The sequence below is a fragment of the Petromyzon marinus genome, chromosome 29 (assembly GCF_048934315.1).
Source record: "Petromyzon marinus isolate PM22_M1 ecotype Great Lakes invasive population chromosome 29, UKy_Petmar_22M1.pri1.0, whole genome shotgun sequence".
Lineage (NCBI taxonomy): Eukaryota > Metazoa > Chordata > Hyperoartia > Petromyzontiformes > Petromyzontidae > Petromyzon > Petromyzon marinus.
The window spans coordinates 6,942,056-6,959,456 of record NC_133695.1 but is presented as its reverse complement, the minus strand read 5'-3'; the positions used below and the strand labels follow the sequence as shown (position 1 = coordinate 6,959,456).

Sequence of the window (17,401 nt, the reverse complement as noted above, 5' to 3'; positions counted from 1 at the left end):
ACCACCACTTAGTGGCGAAAGACGGTTGTTGTTGTGTGCATGTGTCACTCACGGGGCCGTGCACGTGCTCAAGGCTGTGCAGGGCGGCGCGCGCCACGTACGACGGGAACTCGGTGCTGGCCATGCACGACAGCATGACTGCCAGCGCCACGCCCGCATGCCGATCACCACGACCCCTCCCCTCCTTCGCTTGAGACTCAAACAGCAGCCCCAGTGCCTACCGGGGACCGCGATAAACCACAACTTCACATTAAAACCCCGGAGACCACGGCAAACCACACACTAACCGGCGACTTCACATGATAATCCCAGGTACCGCGTCAAACAGCAAAAGTGATTCTACCAAAGTGTCATAACGGCGTGCTCAAGCGCAACTTTAAACTCATTGCCAGAGCGGCATACAGGCACGGCCAGCGTGTGGGTGCGAGCGCCGGGCGGACCTGCGCCGTGTGTGCAGGGTCGGCGACAATCTCCTCCTCGCTCGCCAGCAGGGCGGCCGCCAGGGGCTGCAGTGGCATGGCGCTGGCGGCGGAGGCGTCGGGGCCCAGCAGTGCGCGCACGCAGCGCAGGGAGGCAGCGCGCACCGCACCCAGCGGGCTGGACAGCGCCGCGAGCAGGCTCACCATTGCTACGGCACACACGCACACACACAAACGCACGCACGTGCACACACACAAGCACAAATATCAAATAAAAATTATCGGTGTGACTGTTGTGTGATGAACACTCTTGTCAAAAGCAGGGAGTGTGGGAAAGTGTTGACCCCACTCTACAGGTGCCATTTTAAGAGATCTCAGAAGTAGCTCTGTGATATCCACTTCCGTGGGCCGTTCTCCAACACGAAGGGTCGCGCTCGGCTCGATGCGAGAATCCCTAATGGATCATCATGCCACGATTCCGACGCTCCCACCGGCTAGTAAGCTCAGCACTGCGTTGGCCCGGTAACCATGGCTGCTGCCGCTCTCACCTGGCACCGCCACGGCTGTGGGCGTGGCGTCCGGCGCTGCGCCGAGCAGCGTGGCGCCCACGTGCAGTGCCCGCGCCTGCATCAGCGCGCACGGCGGGCGGCCCAGCCGGCGGCTGTGGTCGCACGCGCTGCTCCACACGAGGCCCAAGAAGCGCAGGCGCTCCGAGGCCGACGGGAGGTGAACCTACGCGAGGGGCGGGCGGGCGGGGAGAAGGACAGGGCACGTGGGTTGGTACAAACAGGGCAGGACGACTCGCTCGGGGGTTTTTTTTCCACAGTTAAGAGACCAACAGCCACCCTGGTAAATGCTGCCCAAGTTTGAGCCTCATGCACGAACTATTTTTGTTATAAATTACATTGACGCGCGTATCAGAGCGTGGTTGCACAATCCCCCACGCGTGAGCAACGTGTATTGAACCTGAGCGAGCCGCACCTTCCCCACCCCAGGCCCCCCCGCCCCCGTTCCCTGAGGACGGAGACGAGCGTGGAGCCGTTTGACCTCTCGACCTCTATGCCGCTCACCTGCAGCAGCGAGAACAAAAGCTGGCGGAAAGCGGCGCCGGTGTTACCGGTGCCCTCCGTGGCGCCGGCCACAACCACGTCGAACAGCCCGACCAGCAGGCACAGGTACCCCCTGGTGGCCTCGTCCAGCGACTCCACGTTCCACCAGGTCAATCCTACCACCGGAGAGAAGGTCAAGGGTAAAGGCGCAGCCTTGCAATAGCTCTCCTAGGCGCAAGTTCAAGCCGCTGCTGGTGGACAGGGGCAGGGCGGTGGAGGCATTTTAAGAATCTTGCACAATTGTTTCAGACGGAATGGAACGTGCAACCTCTGGGTTGCGTGCTCGCCCCGCTGCACCACGGCAGCTACTCCAACCCCAGATGAAGAGAGGTAAACTTTCGAATTCAATCCTCCTACGACAGGTTGCACCAACACCTCAATTCTACTCCGGCCAATCAAGAGGCTGCGTCTCATTAGGACAACAGAAGAAAGCGGCGGTCATCAGACAGAGGCAAGGGTAACAAATCGTGCAATGTTTAACGCTGATAGAACTGCGGCACCAGCCTGGCCCCGGCACAGTCTCAGGGTGGCACCAGCATGGCCCTATGCTGGTGCCAACGTGGCACCAGCATAGCTACTCACCATCGTCGTGGCGCCGTGGGGGCTGCAGGGTGGTGACGAGTCCACGCAGCTCGTGCACGTACACGAAGGTGACGTCCAGCTCCCCGGAGGTGTTCTGCACAGCGCGCAGCATCCCCGCAACAAACGCCGGCGCGAGAAGCCCGCCGGCGCTCGTCTCCGCCATGGCTGACGGAAAGTCCTGCGCCTCCTGCGGACGGCAAAATGAGGTGACACTCTCTCCACTGTCGCGTTGTACGTTAGAACGTACATTGGCGTGAACCAGCGTAACAACACACGGTTGTTACGCTGGTTCACGCCAATGTACGTTAGAACGTACATTGGCGTGAACCAGCGTAACAACACACGGTTGTCAAGCCGTCTCGCAATCCTGCCAGCAGATGCGCTTGCGCACACCTCGTTGGTCCACCGGGCGAGCTCTCCACGCTTCTTTGCCCCCTCTTCAGATTTTGTTCCACTTTCTTTGGCAGTGGCCGTGTTCATCACCCATAATTCACATAGGTGATACAGACCGATTGAAAAACTTTCCTCATTGCGTCGCTAAGCTCATTTTCATCGTCACGTTCAACTAAACATCAGCATAAAAAATAATAAACGACCTTTAAATAGAGCGTTTGAAACAACCCCCACCCGGCGCCAGCTCCAGCCACGCTGGGACGCACCTGCTTGAAGGTGTCGGCCGTCAGCCTGTGCAGCCGTTCCTCCAGCAGGCGGAAGGCACGCACCGCGAGCTGCAGGTGCTCACGGTAGCCAGACCCCTCCTCACCAGCCCCCTCCCCGGCCCCCTTGCTGGACCGCTCGCCGGGCCGCGGCCCCTCGGCATCGACCGTCCGCGCCGCCTCCGTCAGCATCAGCACCGTCGCGTGGAACAGGAGCTGCTGGCGCGGGGCGGGGTCGCGAAGCTGGACTCTCGCAAGCAGCTGCTCCACCTGCCGGTCATGGCGGAACAAGGGGGCGAAATTAGACAAACAGTAAGAATAATATAATCCCACCTGGTGCTCACACCATGCCTACAAACACGGAGGCTATCGTGAAGGCGCCCCATGGTCATCGTGGCTTTGTCATCTCTACGGAACATTTTCGTCTTGAGTCAATGACTGCGGGACCGACTGAGGGTTGTGACAAATATTCCTTGCCATTTTTTTTTTCTTTGCCGTTCCTCCAGTGTTTCTGACAACTTGATTTGGTTGGCTCCATCGGGTGGTGGAGGGTAAAGCTGGCATTTTACATGCTTTAACCCACAGCCAACTCATTATCAATCAAATTTCGAACGGTGACCGGCATTGAGTTCCATGTCGATGACTTGGTGAGTAAGTCAGCGAGTGGGTGGGTGGGTCGCGTGGGTGGGTGGGTGGGTGAGAGGGCGGATGAGTGGGCGAGTGAGAGAGTAGGTGAGTGGTTGAGTGAATATGCGGTTGGGTGGGTGACTAAAAGCAATGCATCATCTCCATTGGAACTTGTAGGGTTTTAGGTTTCCACGAGTTGGCACTGGCCGCCTAGTGAGCTCGGTCTAGTCACGGGGCTGTTCGCTCTCGGCTAACGACGCGATGAACGACACACGCAGGAGCGACGCCGATCGGTGAAAACGATCTCAACGTGACATTACGTGACGTTACGATCGACTGGGCTCGCTTCAGCTGAACGTGACCAGGTTGTTTGGACACCTTCAGCTTTGTGATTCACAGGAGTACGATGCATCGAGTGCGCGCCGTCATCCGCCAAGGAGGCGGTCATGTTGCGAGCGGACGACGGACGAGTCGCGGACAGAGGAGAGAGTCTTTACCGTCTCCTCGCGGGACACGGGATCCATCGCCACCAGGTTCTGAGCCAGCACTTTGATCGCTTCCACGGTGCCCACAGACTCCGGATCCACCTTCTTGCTGTTCGCGTTCAGCCTTGACAGAACTAGGGAAGATGAAAACGTGTGACATGAATGCGTCTACTGCGGGGGTTGTTGCTGTTTTGTCATCATTTAATAAAAATGCTCGTATTATTAACATTTATTTATTATCGAGCAACACATTTCTGCGGAGGGAGCTGGTAGGAACGTTGGGTTGCTCGGTCAATGGCCAGGGTCAACGGCAGCGTGGTGTATTCTGCAAATATGTCCGACTGTGAGGGCGGGCACAAGCCGGCGTGAGTAGGTTAAACTTTGAATTTTATAAGGGCACCACGGGGTGAACAGCCCCTCACCACCCAGCCCCACCCCTCCCCACCCAGCCCCTCCCCTCCCCACCCTCCCCTCCCCACACAGCCCCTCCCCTCCCTCCCCTCTCCACCCAGCCCCACCCCTCCCATTTTTGGATACACGACGGTCGGACACAATAATCCCCTGTGGGCTGGTGTAACCAAGAAGTTCCTATTTAAAGCTTTCGTGACTGCAAGGAATCATCTTCTTTAGTTATTTCGGTAAAGTCACGTAGAATGAGAATAAAATAGTAAATTGATAAAATAAAATAACACAATAAAATTCTCACGACGTTTCGGCCACAACACAAGCGGCCTTCATCAGGTGAAGGGACGAGACTGTCTGGAGGACAGCGCTGGAGCGAACACAGCCAAGCTCAGACCGCGACCTTTAAGCTGTGAGATGAAACAGAGCGCCTTGACAAAGGAATTAGCATAGAATTTAGCATTGAAATAGCTGAGTCACAGCTAATCACTCAGCTATTTCAATGCTAAATTCTATGCTAATTCCTTTGTCAAGGCGCTCTGTTTCTTCTCACACAGCTTAAAGGTCGCGGTCTGAGCTTGGCTGTGTTCGCTCCAGCACTGTCCTCCAGACAGTCTCGTCCCTTCACCTGATGAAGGCTGCTTGTGTTGTAGCCGAAACGTCGTGAGAATTTAATTGTTATATTATTTTATCAATTTATTATTTTATTCTCATTCTACGTGACTTTACCGAAAGAACCAAAGAATAGGAGGTTCCTACCAGTAAAATTTAAATATTACTTTCACCGACGCAACTGATAGAGCCCGTCACTGTAACACTTCCGTCACGACCGATGCTCCCATCACAACCCAAACAACTCAATAAAAAACTAACAAACCCTGCTGCAAGAGTCACACGAACACCCGAGCCGTCTCCTGAACATGCGACAGGGTAATCAATTCGCAAAGACCAATCATGAGCGAGGTTCATCAATCAGTGACATTTGTTACAACCGGCAACACCGCCCCTCCCCCCATCCGCATCTGCCCCCGCCCACTCACCCCCCCCCCCGACACATCGTCAGTTCCGATGCCACCACCGCCACCGGCCCGGTGGGTACAGCGACCGCAGCGCCACCCACCCTTGTCGAGGCCACGCAGCAGCGGGTGGCTGCGGGCGAGGGGCGACTGCGCCACGGCGAGTGCGGGCGCCAGGTCGCGCGGCGCCATAAGAGGCAGCGCGTAGGGCAGCAACTCCAGGGCCACGATGTCGCGCCACCGTTTGTCGGCGAGGGATGCGGCCTGGCTGGTCAGCACCCGCACCGACTCGAGGAACACGCTCCTCCTGCACCGGGAAAAAAAAAACGTGCCGTCAGACGGGGGGGGGGCGGGCGGCACCGGTGTCGCCCAATAAAAAAACGCGCGAGCACGACGAACGGTAAAGGCCGATGCCAAACTGCGAGGTTCCGCGCGAGGACTTGCACGGGCCTAAAGTTATAGTTCTCAAGTAATAATAGTTATCTCCGAGTTCACGTCTGTAGTTCAATCGCAGCCTCTCTCACTGAACACGAAGCCTTTTTAGGTTTGACGTGATTGGAGGAGTCCAAGGAACCGCGGTTGAAATGCCAACGAATCGTGGTAGCCCAGCACACGATTCCTGACGGGGTAATGCCCTGCTAGGACGCAGCATGGCTATTGTGGCATGGGGGAAGCTCCTTGGCTGACGGCGCCAGACCAACCCCCCCCCAACCCCCCCCCAACCCCCCCCCCCCCCCGACGCGTCGCTGACACGGCACGAACCAAGCACTTGAGTCCGGCCAGGGGGTTCAGCAGGCGAGCGAGCGACTCACAATAGTAATAGTTGAGAGTTCAAATTCTGGTTGAGGTGGGGGTGTGTTAGCTCAGCCCATCATATCTCCGGGGTCGATAAAATGAGAACCGCTCTGCTGCCACTAAACACGCTGTGCCGGATCGGACGTTACCGGAGCTCAGGGCTGCTCCTGTCACTTTGCGATGCGCTCATATGCGTGCCATGACATTTGGAGAAAGTATACAGATCACTTCCACTGAAGCGTCTCGGTGGAATAAAGTCACTGCTCTATTAATAACGTGGAGGATTAAGTTCGAGGTTAGGCGGCCCTGTCTGCTCCCTTGGCCGCCGCTCGGCCGTTACTCTGGGCCACCGCTCATCGTCCCCTTCCAGCCATGGCGCGTCATCTCTTGCCCGAGTATTCTCGGGCGTATTCCCTCCTCCAATGCCCCCTGCCGCCCCCTGTCCCCATCCCCTCAGCCCCCACCCACCTGTCAGCCGGCCCCCCCCTCCCCCCCCCCCCACCCGTGCTGCCGCAAGATAGATTAAGCTCTCACCATCGCTCGGGTTGCTCCAGCCTCCCGATTTTCTGTATCAGTTTGACGAGCACCGAATTCGCCTCCACCGAGCAGATCCGTCCACCGAGCGTCTGAACGAGGAGAGCAACGAGAAAGAGTCATCGCGAAGGACCTCCACGTGACCTCCGCGGCAATCACGCGCGTCCGTCGCCACGCATCAACAAATTCAGCCGCCGAGTAATCACCACTTGCCATCTCAAGTTAACATTTGGTTGGTGTTTAAAAATAATAAAATATTATAATGGAACACGACGACAGTCCGATGGCGCTGCAGGGGCTCGGACCGTTAGGGCGGCGAGCGCCGCGGTCACGACAGCGGGCGTGTCGTCGTGGAGACGGCTGCACACGGCCTCCGTCAGGAACTCCTCACCAAAGCCTTCCTGGGGGGGGGGAGGGGGGGTGGTGTTGGGGTGGGGGGTGGAGATTTTCAGACGAAGGTCACAATGCTGGCAATATCGTCACAATCACCATCGTCACCATCATCATCACAATCATAATGATCATAACGATCATCATTACTATCAACCGTCATCATAATCATCACGATCATCGTGACAATCATCATTTTCTAATGGACAAGACTCAACCTTCTGAGTCACTGCAGAGTTTTCCTGTGTTAATAAGTGCTGTCCCTTAACGAACCTCTGTTTAGAAGCCAGATTATGCTAAAATATTCTACTCTTTTATTTTGGTATATTTAAACAATTAACGCCGATTGTGCTACCGGTGTTATCCCGTGAAATCAAGAATCCGTTCGGAAATCTCACCTTCACCTGCTTTTTCCATGGTGGTCGCCTATCCCAAGCACGGTCGAGGCTCAACCCTGCTCAGCTGCCGAGAGTCTGAGAGCATCGGGAACATCTCCATCCTCCTATAACCCCACATGACTCATGTGTGGCCACCCCCACTCTGAACCCATTCCCTGTCCCCACTGCTGCCCCTCGTAAAAACATACGCTGCTCCTCCGTGCAGCTCACTTCTGCATCCTGCTATCTTCTCTCTCCCTTCCCTCCACTCTCCCATCATCATCATCATCACCACCCTCTCATCTACGTCATCTTGAGTCAATAATGACGTCTCCCCCTCCTTCGCATACTGCCCGGCGCTCCTCCTCTTATTCCTGCTGCTCATCTCGATTCCTTGACTCTACGCCCCTCCTGCTGCTCATCTCGATTCCGGGCCATTAACGCAAATAATTATAGATCTGCCTGTAGTGGGTCGCACTGTCTGCACGTGGCTGCGCTGGGCATGTGGAGCGTGCGACGCGATACCTTGCCGGACAGCACCAGAGTGCAGAGGTGGGAGAGTGCGAGGCAGCGCACCGCCTCCTGCGGGTGGTGCAGGCTGAGCAGCAGCGACGTGTCCGAGTCGGGCACCAGCTGGAGACACCACACAGCAGATTCGTCACCATCGCCGCCACCGCCGCACACGCGCTCAGAATCATAATCTTTTTAATCAGAATCTTCTTTACCCTGGAGAAATCCGTTCACCCCGGCCACGACTTGCTAATGTCGTCGAGTTACAGTTTACTGCTGAGTTATTCCAGTAACAACAATCCGTGCGGTTACTCAAATGACCAAAGTGAGCCGTCAGCCGCCCGGTCTGCCACGGCCGCCGCCACCCTGCCAGCATGGCACCGGTGGCCACTGCCACGCTCTCTGCCGCAGGTCACCTGGTGCTTCCCGCTGGCGGCGCCCAGCGAGATAAAGTCGTGGAATGCTTCCTTCCCTGTGCCGGCGCTCTCCCCGTGCAGGTGAGCTGCCATCACCTGGTCCCAGCTCTCCGTGTACCTAGCACGACGAGGAGGAGAAGGAAATTCATCATAAATCGGGAGCCGGTACCGCGAGCTCGTTAGAGTACAACTAAAGATAGAGATCCTAACACTACAGCAAAGACAGCTGGGGGTAAAGTGTTATTAGAGAGCACCTATTAAGGTGGAACATGCACATAAAGCGGTAGGGTGTGGCCAGCACCATGCCCAGCCACCTTTGTCTCATTTAAGGCTGATTCGACCTCGGGGAGGGCCCAAGACTGGTGCAGATATCACTCACCATGGATGTTAACCGCGGCCGGGAATCGAACCCAGGTCCACCCCTATTCGTGGACATTTATAGAATCACCTGGAATTTGTAAAAGTGAATTATCACTCGTCTCGTTATGTCCACGCTTGAGGTCGCGTCTTCGCAAAAAGACACCAGGTCAGAATAACGAGGCGGTAGGGGGGCGCGTGGGGAAAGGAGAGCAGGGAGAATAAGGAGGTGGCACTCACCTCTTCTCGAGCGTCCGCAGGATGGGCAGGAGGCGCTGGTGCAGGACGGCGAGCCCATCCGATGCCCCGCCCTCCTCCCTCTCTTGTGCTGAGTCGACTCCCCTCCTCCTCATGTAGCCCTCCAGCAACAGCCTGTCGCAGGTAAACACGCCACGTTCAACGCCCCCACCCCAACCTCCAGTCTTGCCCGGCTCTCGAGCAACAATGGACCTCGGCTCCGCGACCTCAAGAGTCACGGTTAATTTCCGTCCGTGAAATACTGCGCGCGTTACAAGTTGTATTGTTATTAAAACAGACGTGTGGATCGATCGCTATAACACGACACAAAGGCGTGCTCACGATCAGCAGGAAGGAAACACTCCCACCGCGCTGTTTGCTATCGTCTTGCAGAGAGCGTGTTGGGTTTGAATACGTGGAATGATATTGGCTGATGGATAATGATTGTTGCTGATGATGACGACGGAGGAAACTTTAACCACAGACCTGCTCTTCGGCAGGAGGGTTAGAGCGTGACGCTGCTGGAACTTCGTTGGGTCAGGGTTAAAGGGTTAAAGGGTTAAAGGGCAAAAGGTTGAGGGGTCGCCAGGTACCGTATGAGCTGCGTGTCGATGCCGCGGTCCAGCGGAATGTCCCGGACGAGACGCAGGAGGAGTTTATCTGGAGCAGGGAGATCCTTGGCAGCTTCACCTGGACGACGTGAATGTAAAACCTCACACTGCAGCCATGGCAACGGTTCGGGCGGGGACGATGTTCGCGAGCGGTTGCCAAATGATGAAACCCACACCAAAAGGGAAAAGGCCTCAACCATCTCTTTCCAAGTACATCTAGTGCATTAATTCAGAAATATTCTCACCTTAAATATTTAGTCACCTGACGTACCAGATACAGGTCCTCTAACGGATGTTTCTTCGGACTTTTATATTAATCCAAAGAATCTAAACATTTGACCCTATTACAAAATTGTCACTTTTATTTAGTGGAAACACACATTAATATATACCAGAAAAAAACTTTAACAATATCGTCCTCAATAATCCAAAGTCTGCAATGTTACAATCTAAAAACTCGTTCCTAATTGTGCCGGCTAATTCCAGTTGTTTCGCTTCTACCATTGCTCGTCTGGCCGGGAAAACAGGGTGCTCGCCGCTCTCTCACCATCGTCGGCGTCATTTGGCGCCAGCACCGGCTGAAGCGCGGCGGAGACAAGGGGCGGCAGGAAGGCACGGAGCAGCGGGGCAGTGTCGTGTGTGGCGCCCAGCTCCCGCAGGGTCTCCAGCAGCCCGTCCAGCGAGCACAGGCAGTTGAACGGCCTGCGACGCCGCGATGGAGAAAGCGCGACGCGGTCGGCAAGGTTTTGTAAAAATATTTTCTTTTATAGGCACATTACAATTTACTCCCTCCCCCCCCCCCCCAAGGTTGTTTCACAATAGCGTTATCGGTGTCGTGAGTTGAGGTATCATCCATTCGGAACGCTCGCACCGCAGTGCAACCCTTCGTGTTGGGAGCACGGCCTGTGAAAGTGGATCTCGAGCACACGGTCGGGGGGCAGCGCTTTCACACCGAGCCTGCCACCAAAAGCGATGGTCGTCGCACAACGATCAAACTGATATTTAAAAATCTCAGAACAGGAATTTAGCCAAGTTAAGTGAAAAACGAAGTTTACCGCAAGAGATTTTACCGTTGCTTTTTTTCCCGAGACCAACAACAACTCGCCAATCTTGACGACTCACGGACACTCGCCCATAATCTGCAACGAAGCAACTCGTCCGTGTATTTTTCTTCGTTAAAGCGCTCACTTCTTTTTGAGCGTCCTGCTGGGCTGCGTCTGGAGCAGCACGATGAGGCAGGCGACGCCGTCGCGCGTCTCCGCGTCTCTGCGCCGCCGCGCCAGCGAGCGCACAAGCTGCAGGGTCAGGGTCTCGGCCAGCGACTGCTCGAGCGTGGCGCGCACCGCCAGCTGCGCCACCAGCATGAGTGACGACGCCCAGTAGTCCGTCAGGCCCGAGCGCAAGCCCTGCCGCCGGCGCCGACGCCAACAAGACACGCGACACAACACGCACAAGAAGATAAAACAAAGGATCCCCCGTGTAGTTGACACAGTGTCAAGGGAAGTACTGTTAGCGAGCGCCTATCAAGGCCGCCACGGCCTATGATGGGGAGGGTGGGTGTGGAAAACAGCACACCCCGGTTGCCTTCGTATCCCTCGCCCAGATGTTTACACACTACACCAAGAATCATTAAAGGCTGAGTCCACCGCACAGAGACCCGAGACAAATACAAATATTCGCCACCGATGTTACCCATGGATGGAAATCAAACTTAGGTCACAGGGTTCGTAGGGTAGCACGTTAACCAATGCACCACCGCATTCCCCTGACACCCCCCCCCCCGCTACACACGCACGATGTTAACATCGAATGCGCCGCGGAAGGAAAACAAAACGCACGCAAACGGTGCCCGGAGAATCTCCGGCGCGTGCGAGGAGACTCCCACCTTCTGGACATGGGGCAGCAGCTTGGCCACGACGGTGTCGGTGACGCGGTCGGCCTCCAGCGCCGCCACCAGCGTGGACGAGTAGAAGGAGAAGAGGACGCGAAGCTGGCATGCGGCCGACGGCTGCTCGCCGAACACCTGCTCAGCGAGCACGAGGGACGGGAAATCCGTCGTCGGAGACGGCCGGGGGACGCAATGCGACCGCATCGGTCTTCGCGGTCGTGCCGCGCGGCGCGTGCCGTTCGGCCACGAGCGCACGTTCCGCCCCGCGCACGCTCTCGCGGCTGGATTCGGAAACCAGTTTCGAACGTCGCGGTGGAACTTTTTCCTTACCAAGGGCCGAATAATCAGTTTAGATAGCCCCACGGTGTAAAGTGCAGTCTCCAACCCTTAATATGGACTCCGTCTCTGTCGCCTCTCCATTCGTGTGCTATGAAGGACCATTGCTTGAAACATCACCTATTATATATATGCTCCCTTTTAAGGCCACATTGTTATTGACCAATGTGTTATTGACCAATGAGTTTGCTTTACTTCGAATATCAAAGAACATCGACTCAAAAGGAAATTAAGACTTAAATTAGCTGCTTGTGTTACATTTACATAACTCAACACGCAGCCACCGATGTCGGGGAAAACAAACGAGCTCACGGATCATCGCGTTGCCAAGCAGTCACGCATCCCGCTGTTGCGCCGCGAACCGTTTTTTTTTTTGCGACGTTAAAACCGCGCGGCCGCCCGAAATTCCCGAGCGGGCCGTTGCCTCGGTTACCCCGCACGGGGCACCGCCAAGCGCCGGCGCGTTCAGCCGACGCGATGCCAATACCTGTACGGCGTGCGTGACCAGGCCGCAGATGAAATCCATGAAGCCCAGGTCCTTGTAGCAATGCATGACGAGCGTGCGCCGCGACAGAGGCACTCCCGGTTTCTGCGAGCGGAGACACGGATGGGGCGTGCAGGGTGACGGATCTTTCTTTGTGTTTCGAGTTTTCTGGCGTAAATGTGCCGACGACTCACCAACAATTACCGGATTTCTGAATCATTTGGTTACTCGAATAAGTGCCGTTTAATCAAACAAAAGTTGTTTGGAACATCGATATGACGGATACATTTTACATCATCTTCCTAAAAAGGTACCCTATTCACACAGAATAAAGAGGGCTCTGTATTTTATAGAATTAGCGTGTTTTACTTTCACACTGCTAATTAAATACTAATAACACAAGCGTGTTGGGAGATGTTACAGAAACCACGTTCGTGAAGCCTTTTGTAACTAGGCCGAGACCACCGCGTCTGAATTTTGGATTCAAAACGCAGGGATCTCAGCGATCACCTGCTCGGCGGCTCTGACCTCTGAGCCACCCGGCCTCCACGGTTGTTGTTATTGAATCACCAACCTGCAAAGGGTGGAGCCAGTGCCAGCGGTGCGTAGGCTCGCTGATCTTGAGCAGCTGCACGACTCTCACAAACACCTTGGTCTCGTGGTAGGGCAGCACGCAGCCGATCAGTGCCTCCGTGTTGTACTGGTGGATGTGGAACCTGGGGGGGGGGGTGGGGGGGGGGACGCGTGTGCGGTTATGGGAGCCCGTGGTCACCACGGCGCGTTTCAACAACCAGCAGGTGACATTCGGCACGTTCCACGGCAGTGTGAAGAAAAAATACGCATGCTGGAGTTGCCACGTCGCCTGTTGGGCCCGGGGGAAGGGACACATCATGGGCTAGCAGGGATGATCGCTGGTGATCAAAATTAATGGCGGGAGTGGCTGCCAAAGCAATGAACTCGCTTGAGAGTAAGCCCACAGCAGAGATGGAGCGATGAAATCAACTCGTGCAGCAGTAAGATGAATTGTTCCATAGCAAGACCGTGAGAGATGGTGGCGGCTTGGGGCGGCCTTCATCCTGTGGTCAACTAATCATGGCCAACGATAGTGATGATGAAATACATCCAGCCAATACGTTAGTCTGGGGCTGGGGACCATAAACTGTACGATATATCATAGAATCCCATCGATTGTTGTCCTTCCCTCACACCTCCAATTGGTGCGGTTGGTTGAAAGAAGTTCAACATACATAATTACGACTATACGGTCTACCCAGAGGGAGCTGTTTAAGTCTGAATTAAATTGCGTAGACATAGCAACGGCCAATACCTGTAGAGGAGCCACTCGAGGCACTTGTGCGCGGGGCGGAGCAGGAAGAAGGGCGAGAGACGCGCGAGGAAGAGCGCGATGCTCTCGTCGAGGCGCGCGTTCACGTCGCGGCTCTGCACGCTGCGCTCCATCCGCTTGGACGCCTCGCTGAACAGCGTGTCGCGGAAGTCGTCGAACGCCGGCTCGATTCCCGCCAGCTCCTCCAGTCCGGTGCAGCCTGCGGCGAGAAAAACTCGGCATTGGCACCGTCTCTCACCGAGCTAGCAGCTGCGATGGTGAACGGTGTGTGCGTTTTGTGAGCCGTCAGCCCTGCGCTGGTATTCAAATGTGGCGCACAAGAACAAATTATTACGATTCATTATTTCTCCTTCCCCATTAGCTGCATGTCCCAGACCTCCTTTGTAAGAGGACTGTAGTTCTCAACGCTCACATCATCATTAGCTACCCTGAGCCATCGCCATTATCTCTTGCTCTTGCGATGTTACAATCCATTGAGCTCCTGCACGAGAGCTGATTTCATTGCTCCCAATGTCCGACCATCGTCCCTTCTAGAGACATACCCTGACCAAGCAAAAACTTTTCTTAAGTCAACATGACGTCTCGAACGAGGGTATTTTCTCTCTGTCCCTCGGTGCAATTCCAATTAACCATCTTGCTACGCTTTTTGCGCACTTTTAAAAAATGTGTTTAATTCCTGATCTGTATGTCATAGCAGCTAATATGCGCCAATAAACCTCTTTTTAATAAACAAATTGTCATGCTACTTTTCAATATCACGTTCAACGATACGCACCAAAATGAGATTATACATGCAAGGATCCAGCACGTTTGATTCCCAAAGAATTGGCTCACGGCAACCTTGCCGACACTGTGCCTACATTTTCCGTCCAAACGTCAGAGCGGGTCATAGGCACCGATTTAAAACCCTTTTTCTCTCCACAGGGCAGGGGGCTCTCACCGCTGTGAATCCCTAACCCGTGCACCGACGAGAAGTTCTCCGTCGTACCGATCGCGTGGAAGAAGTCGCCATCGAGGGAGGCCGCCTCCTTGGGGTCAAAGAGCAGCGACGCGCGCTCCTTGCGCATCAGCAGACTCTGGTCCGTCTGCGGCAGCGCCAGGCGGCGCAGCTGATTGGCGAGGGACGTCATCTTCACCGGCTCCGTTTAAAAATACTAAAATCAAGGATGAAAAACATTGTGGATAATTAATTTGCTATTTGTTTATTTAACATAGCCACGGTCCAGTGTGCCCGAGGCCAGGGCCTGCTTCTCCTGGTTTCGCTGCCCAGGTCCCTGCACCGATCCTGCGCAAGGGAATCGAGGCGAGATTGGTGTCGGTCCATCATCATCACCATCATTATTAGGCATTGCGTGCGATGTCACGCAATGGACAAACAGGCCTATGTTATGTCGGCTTCAAGGGAAAAAACATTATAGGCGACGTTTCTGGAAATGGCCCTTCTTCAAAGCAGATATATCAATATGCCTATTAAATATTGTAGTACTCTCCTTTAAGATATGGAACCATCACCTTCACAAAACCTAATCGCCTGTAAAAAAAGGGGTCGTTAAATATCAGTTGGGTATCTATAAATTGATCACGTCGAACAATAACGGATTATGCAATACACACTACCCCACGGTTCGATAAAGGTGGACAAGCTAAAGGCGGAGCCCTGCAATTCCCATCTCGCACCACTGCTGGTGGTAGGGCCTCCTCCAGAGGAAGCTGTAGGCAGCATCAGCCCCGAGAGAGGTCCAACACACTTGTGTTATGGCCATTATTGTGTTATGGCCATTATTATTGTGTTATGACCATTCATATTATAGCCGTTATTATTGTGTTATGGCTATTGTTATATGGCCATTATTATTGTGTTATGGCCATTATTATTATGGCCATTATAATTGTGTTATGGCCATTATAATTGTGTTATGGCCATTATAATTGTGTTATGGCCATTATAATTGTGTTATGGCCATTATTATTGTTATGGCCATTATTATTGTGTTATGGCCATTATCAGTGTGTTATGGTCATTATCAGTGTGTTTTGGCTATTATTGTTATTATTATTGTGTTATGGCCATTATAATTGTTATGGTTATTATTGTTATTATAATTGTGTTATGGCCATTATTATTGTTATGGCTATTATTATTGTGTTATGGCCATTATTATTATTGTGTTATGACTATTCATATTATAGCCGTTATTATTATAGTGTTGACTATTATTGTGTTATGTATGGCCATTCATATTACTGTTATGGTCATTATGATTGTGGTATGGCCATCATTATTGGGTTATGATCATTATTATTGTCGTCATTATTGTTGATATTAAGCTGCCTTGCGGTGGTCGGGGTGGTGGCGGTGCAATTTGAACTTCTATACTTGATCTATCTTTAATACGTATTGTTATTCGCTTACCTTTGCTAAACGTTTCACTCCCTGTCGGTTTTTTTAGTACTGTATTGTTTGTTGTAACTTTCTGACCCGCCACCTTTCTGGACGTCTGTGAAAGAAAAAAAGAGCTTAACAGCTCATCGGATTCCTCCAGTACGAATAAAGATTCCGATTCAATTCCAGAGCACGCGCTAGCATCAGTGGCCCTGGGAGTCCTCGCCATGAACCTCCCCTCACCCCCCGCGACCCTTCACCAACCCGCATTGACCAGCGTGGTGAAGTATGGTTCAAGCAGGTAACGGCGTGGCGGGCTTCATCCAGCAGCGGAGTAGACAGGGTATATATGAACGAACACTCTTAATTAATTTAAAGACAAACTGTCCGAGTCTGTTTGGCTCCTGAAGCCTCATCGGTGGAGGAATCCCGAATAACTCACTCGGCAAGCCTTAGGCCGGAACCACGTGTAAGTCCCACATTTACCACAATTATACCCAAGACTGTGTGAACAATAACAACGCGAAGGCGGCGGGGCGGCTAAAGCGCGACTCGGTGAACGCGTGAACATTGTAACAACAACAATAACACAAAGATTAGACAATTAACCGAAGGATAAGAAGTCGGCACTCACCGATCGGCGAAAATCCCCCCCACGTGTGCACTACTTTCGCGCACCCACCACTCGGGCCTCAGAGCCGCTTCACAAATTTCCCCGCCGCGCATGAGCATCCGCGCACAGGGCACCACGTGGCGCGGATTGAGCCAATCACGGCGCGCGCATGGCACTTCCACCCCCCCACCACCGCCGCCGCCGCGCGCCCACGTGTCCGCTGTAGGGAATTGTAAAGGCGGGTCACGTGGGGCAGAGGAGTCAAAGGCGCAGCCCTGCAACAGTTACATGCTGTGTACAGAATTAGAATGTTGTATTTGTCGTGGGGGAATCCGATGAGCTACAAAGCTCTTTTTTTCACAGATGTCCCAGTCGGGGCGGGGAAGAACGAACAATACAGACACGTGGTATGAGTGCAAAGTACAAGCAATGTTAAACAAATCACTCAAACGCATACGCATACAAATAAAAACTAAACCATTCCGAATCCTACCAAACAAAGCCCCACTGAGTTATTAACTTGTTTTTTTTTAAAGCGACCTGGCCACAAATAATAGCTCAACAAAGTGGCTTATCATTTGGACATCAAAATCATCGAAACGGTCTAAACGCACGTGTCTAAATGTACACGCATACGCAATAAAGGTTTTATTTCTTAGGGGGAGTGGGGTGGGGAGGTTAGATTGCGTGAATATAAATGTGTCGTTAAACCCGGCAGGCACCACCCGACACAGCCAATATAAAGTGAGGTTTGTCACGTGAACGTGCCAGTTCGTTACTACTTCAGCACACCGCCGGGGTGCGATGGAGAGAAACACCCCACAACATT

At 53.7% G+C, this 17,401-nt stretch overlaps 1 protein-coding gene across 3 annotated transcripts in view; it reads right to left on the bottom strand.

The window, feature by feature from the left end:
- Positions 1-16,735, bottom strand: part of HEATR1 (HEAT repeat containing 1) — a 30,202-nt gene extending 13,467 nt beyond the window's left edge. Inside the window, exons 1-23 of one of the 3 annotated variants that reach the window (XM_032962790.2) lie at positions 16,594-16,735; positions 15,990-16,074; positions 14,565-14,730; positions 13,559-13,775; positions 12,806-12,947; positions 12,235-12,336; positions 11,409-11,546; positions 10,712-10,929; positions 10,071-10,225; positions 9,506-9,602; positions 8,916-9,047; positions 8,319-8,436; positions 7,918-8,025; positions 6,931-7,026; positions 6,626-6,717; positions 5,401-5,603; positions 3,891-4,012; positions 2,770-3,036; positions 2,111-2,297; positions 1,490-1,644; positions 968-1,151; positions 441-628; positions 53-217 (exon numbers count right to left, since the gene is read on the bottom strand). In XM_032962790.2, the coding sequence (XP_032818681.2) occupies positions 53-217; positions 441-628; positions 968-1,151; positions 1,490-1,644; positions 2,111-2,297; positions 2,770-3,036; positions 3,891-4,012; positions 5,401-5,603; positions 6,626-6,717; positions 6,931-7,026; positions 7,918-8,025; positions 8,319-8,436; positions 8,916-9,047; positions 9,506-9,602; positions 10,071-10,225; positions 10,712-10,929; positions 11,409-11,546; positions 12,235-12,336; positions 12,806-12,947; positions 13,559-13,775; positions 14,565-14,706 (3,228 nt within the window). In that variant the 5' untranslated portion in view covers positions 14,707-14,730; positions 15,990-16,074; positions 16,594-16,735. The other 2 variants (XM_032962792.2, XM_032962791.2) reach the window with 2 other exon arrangements.
- Positions 16,736-17,401: the final 666 nt, after the last annotated feature.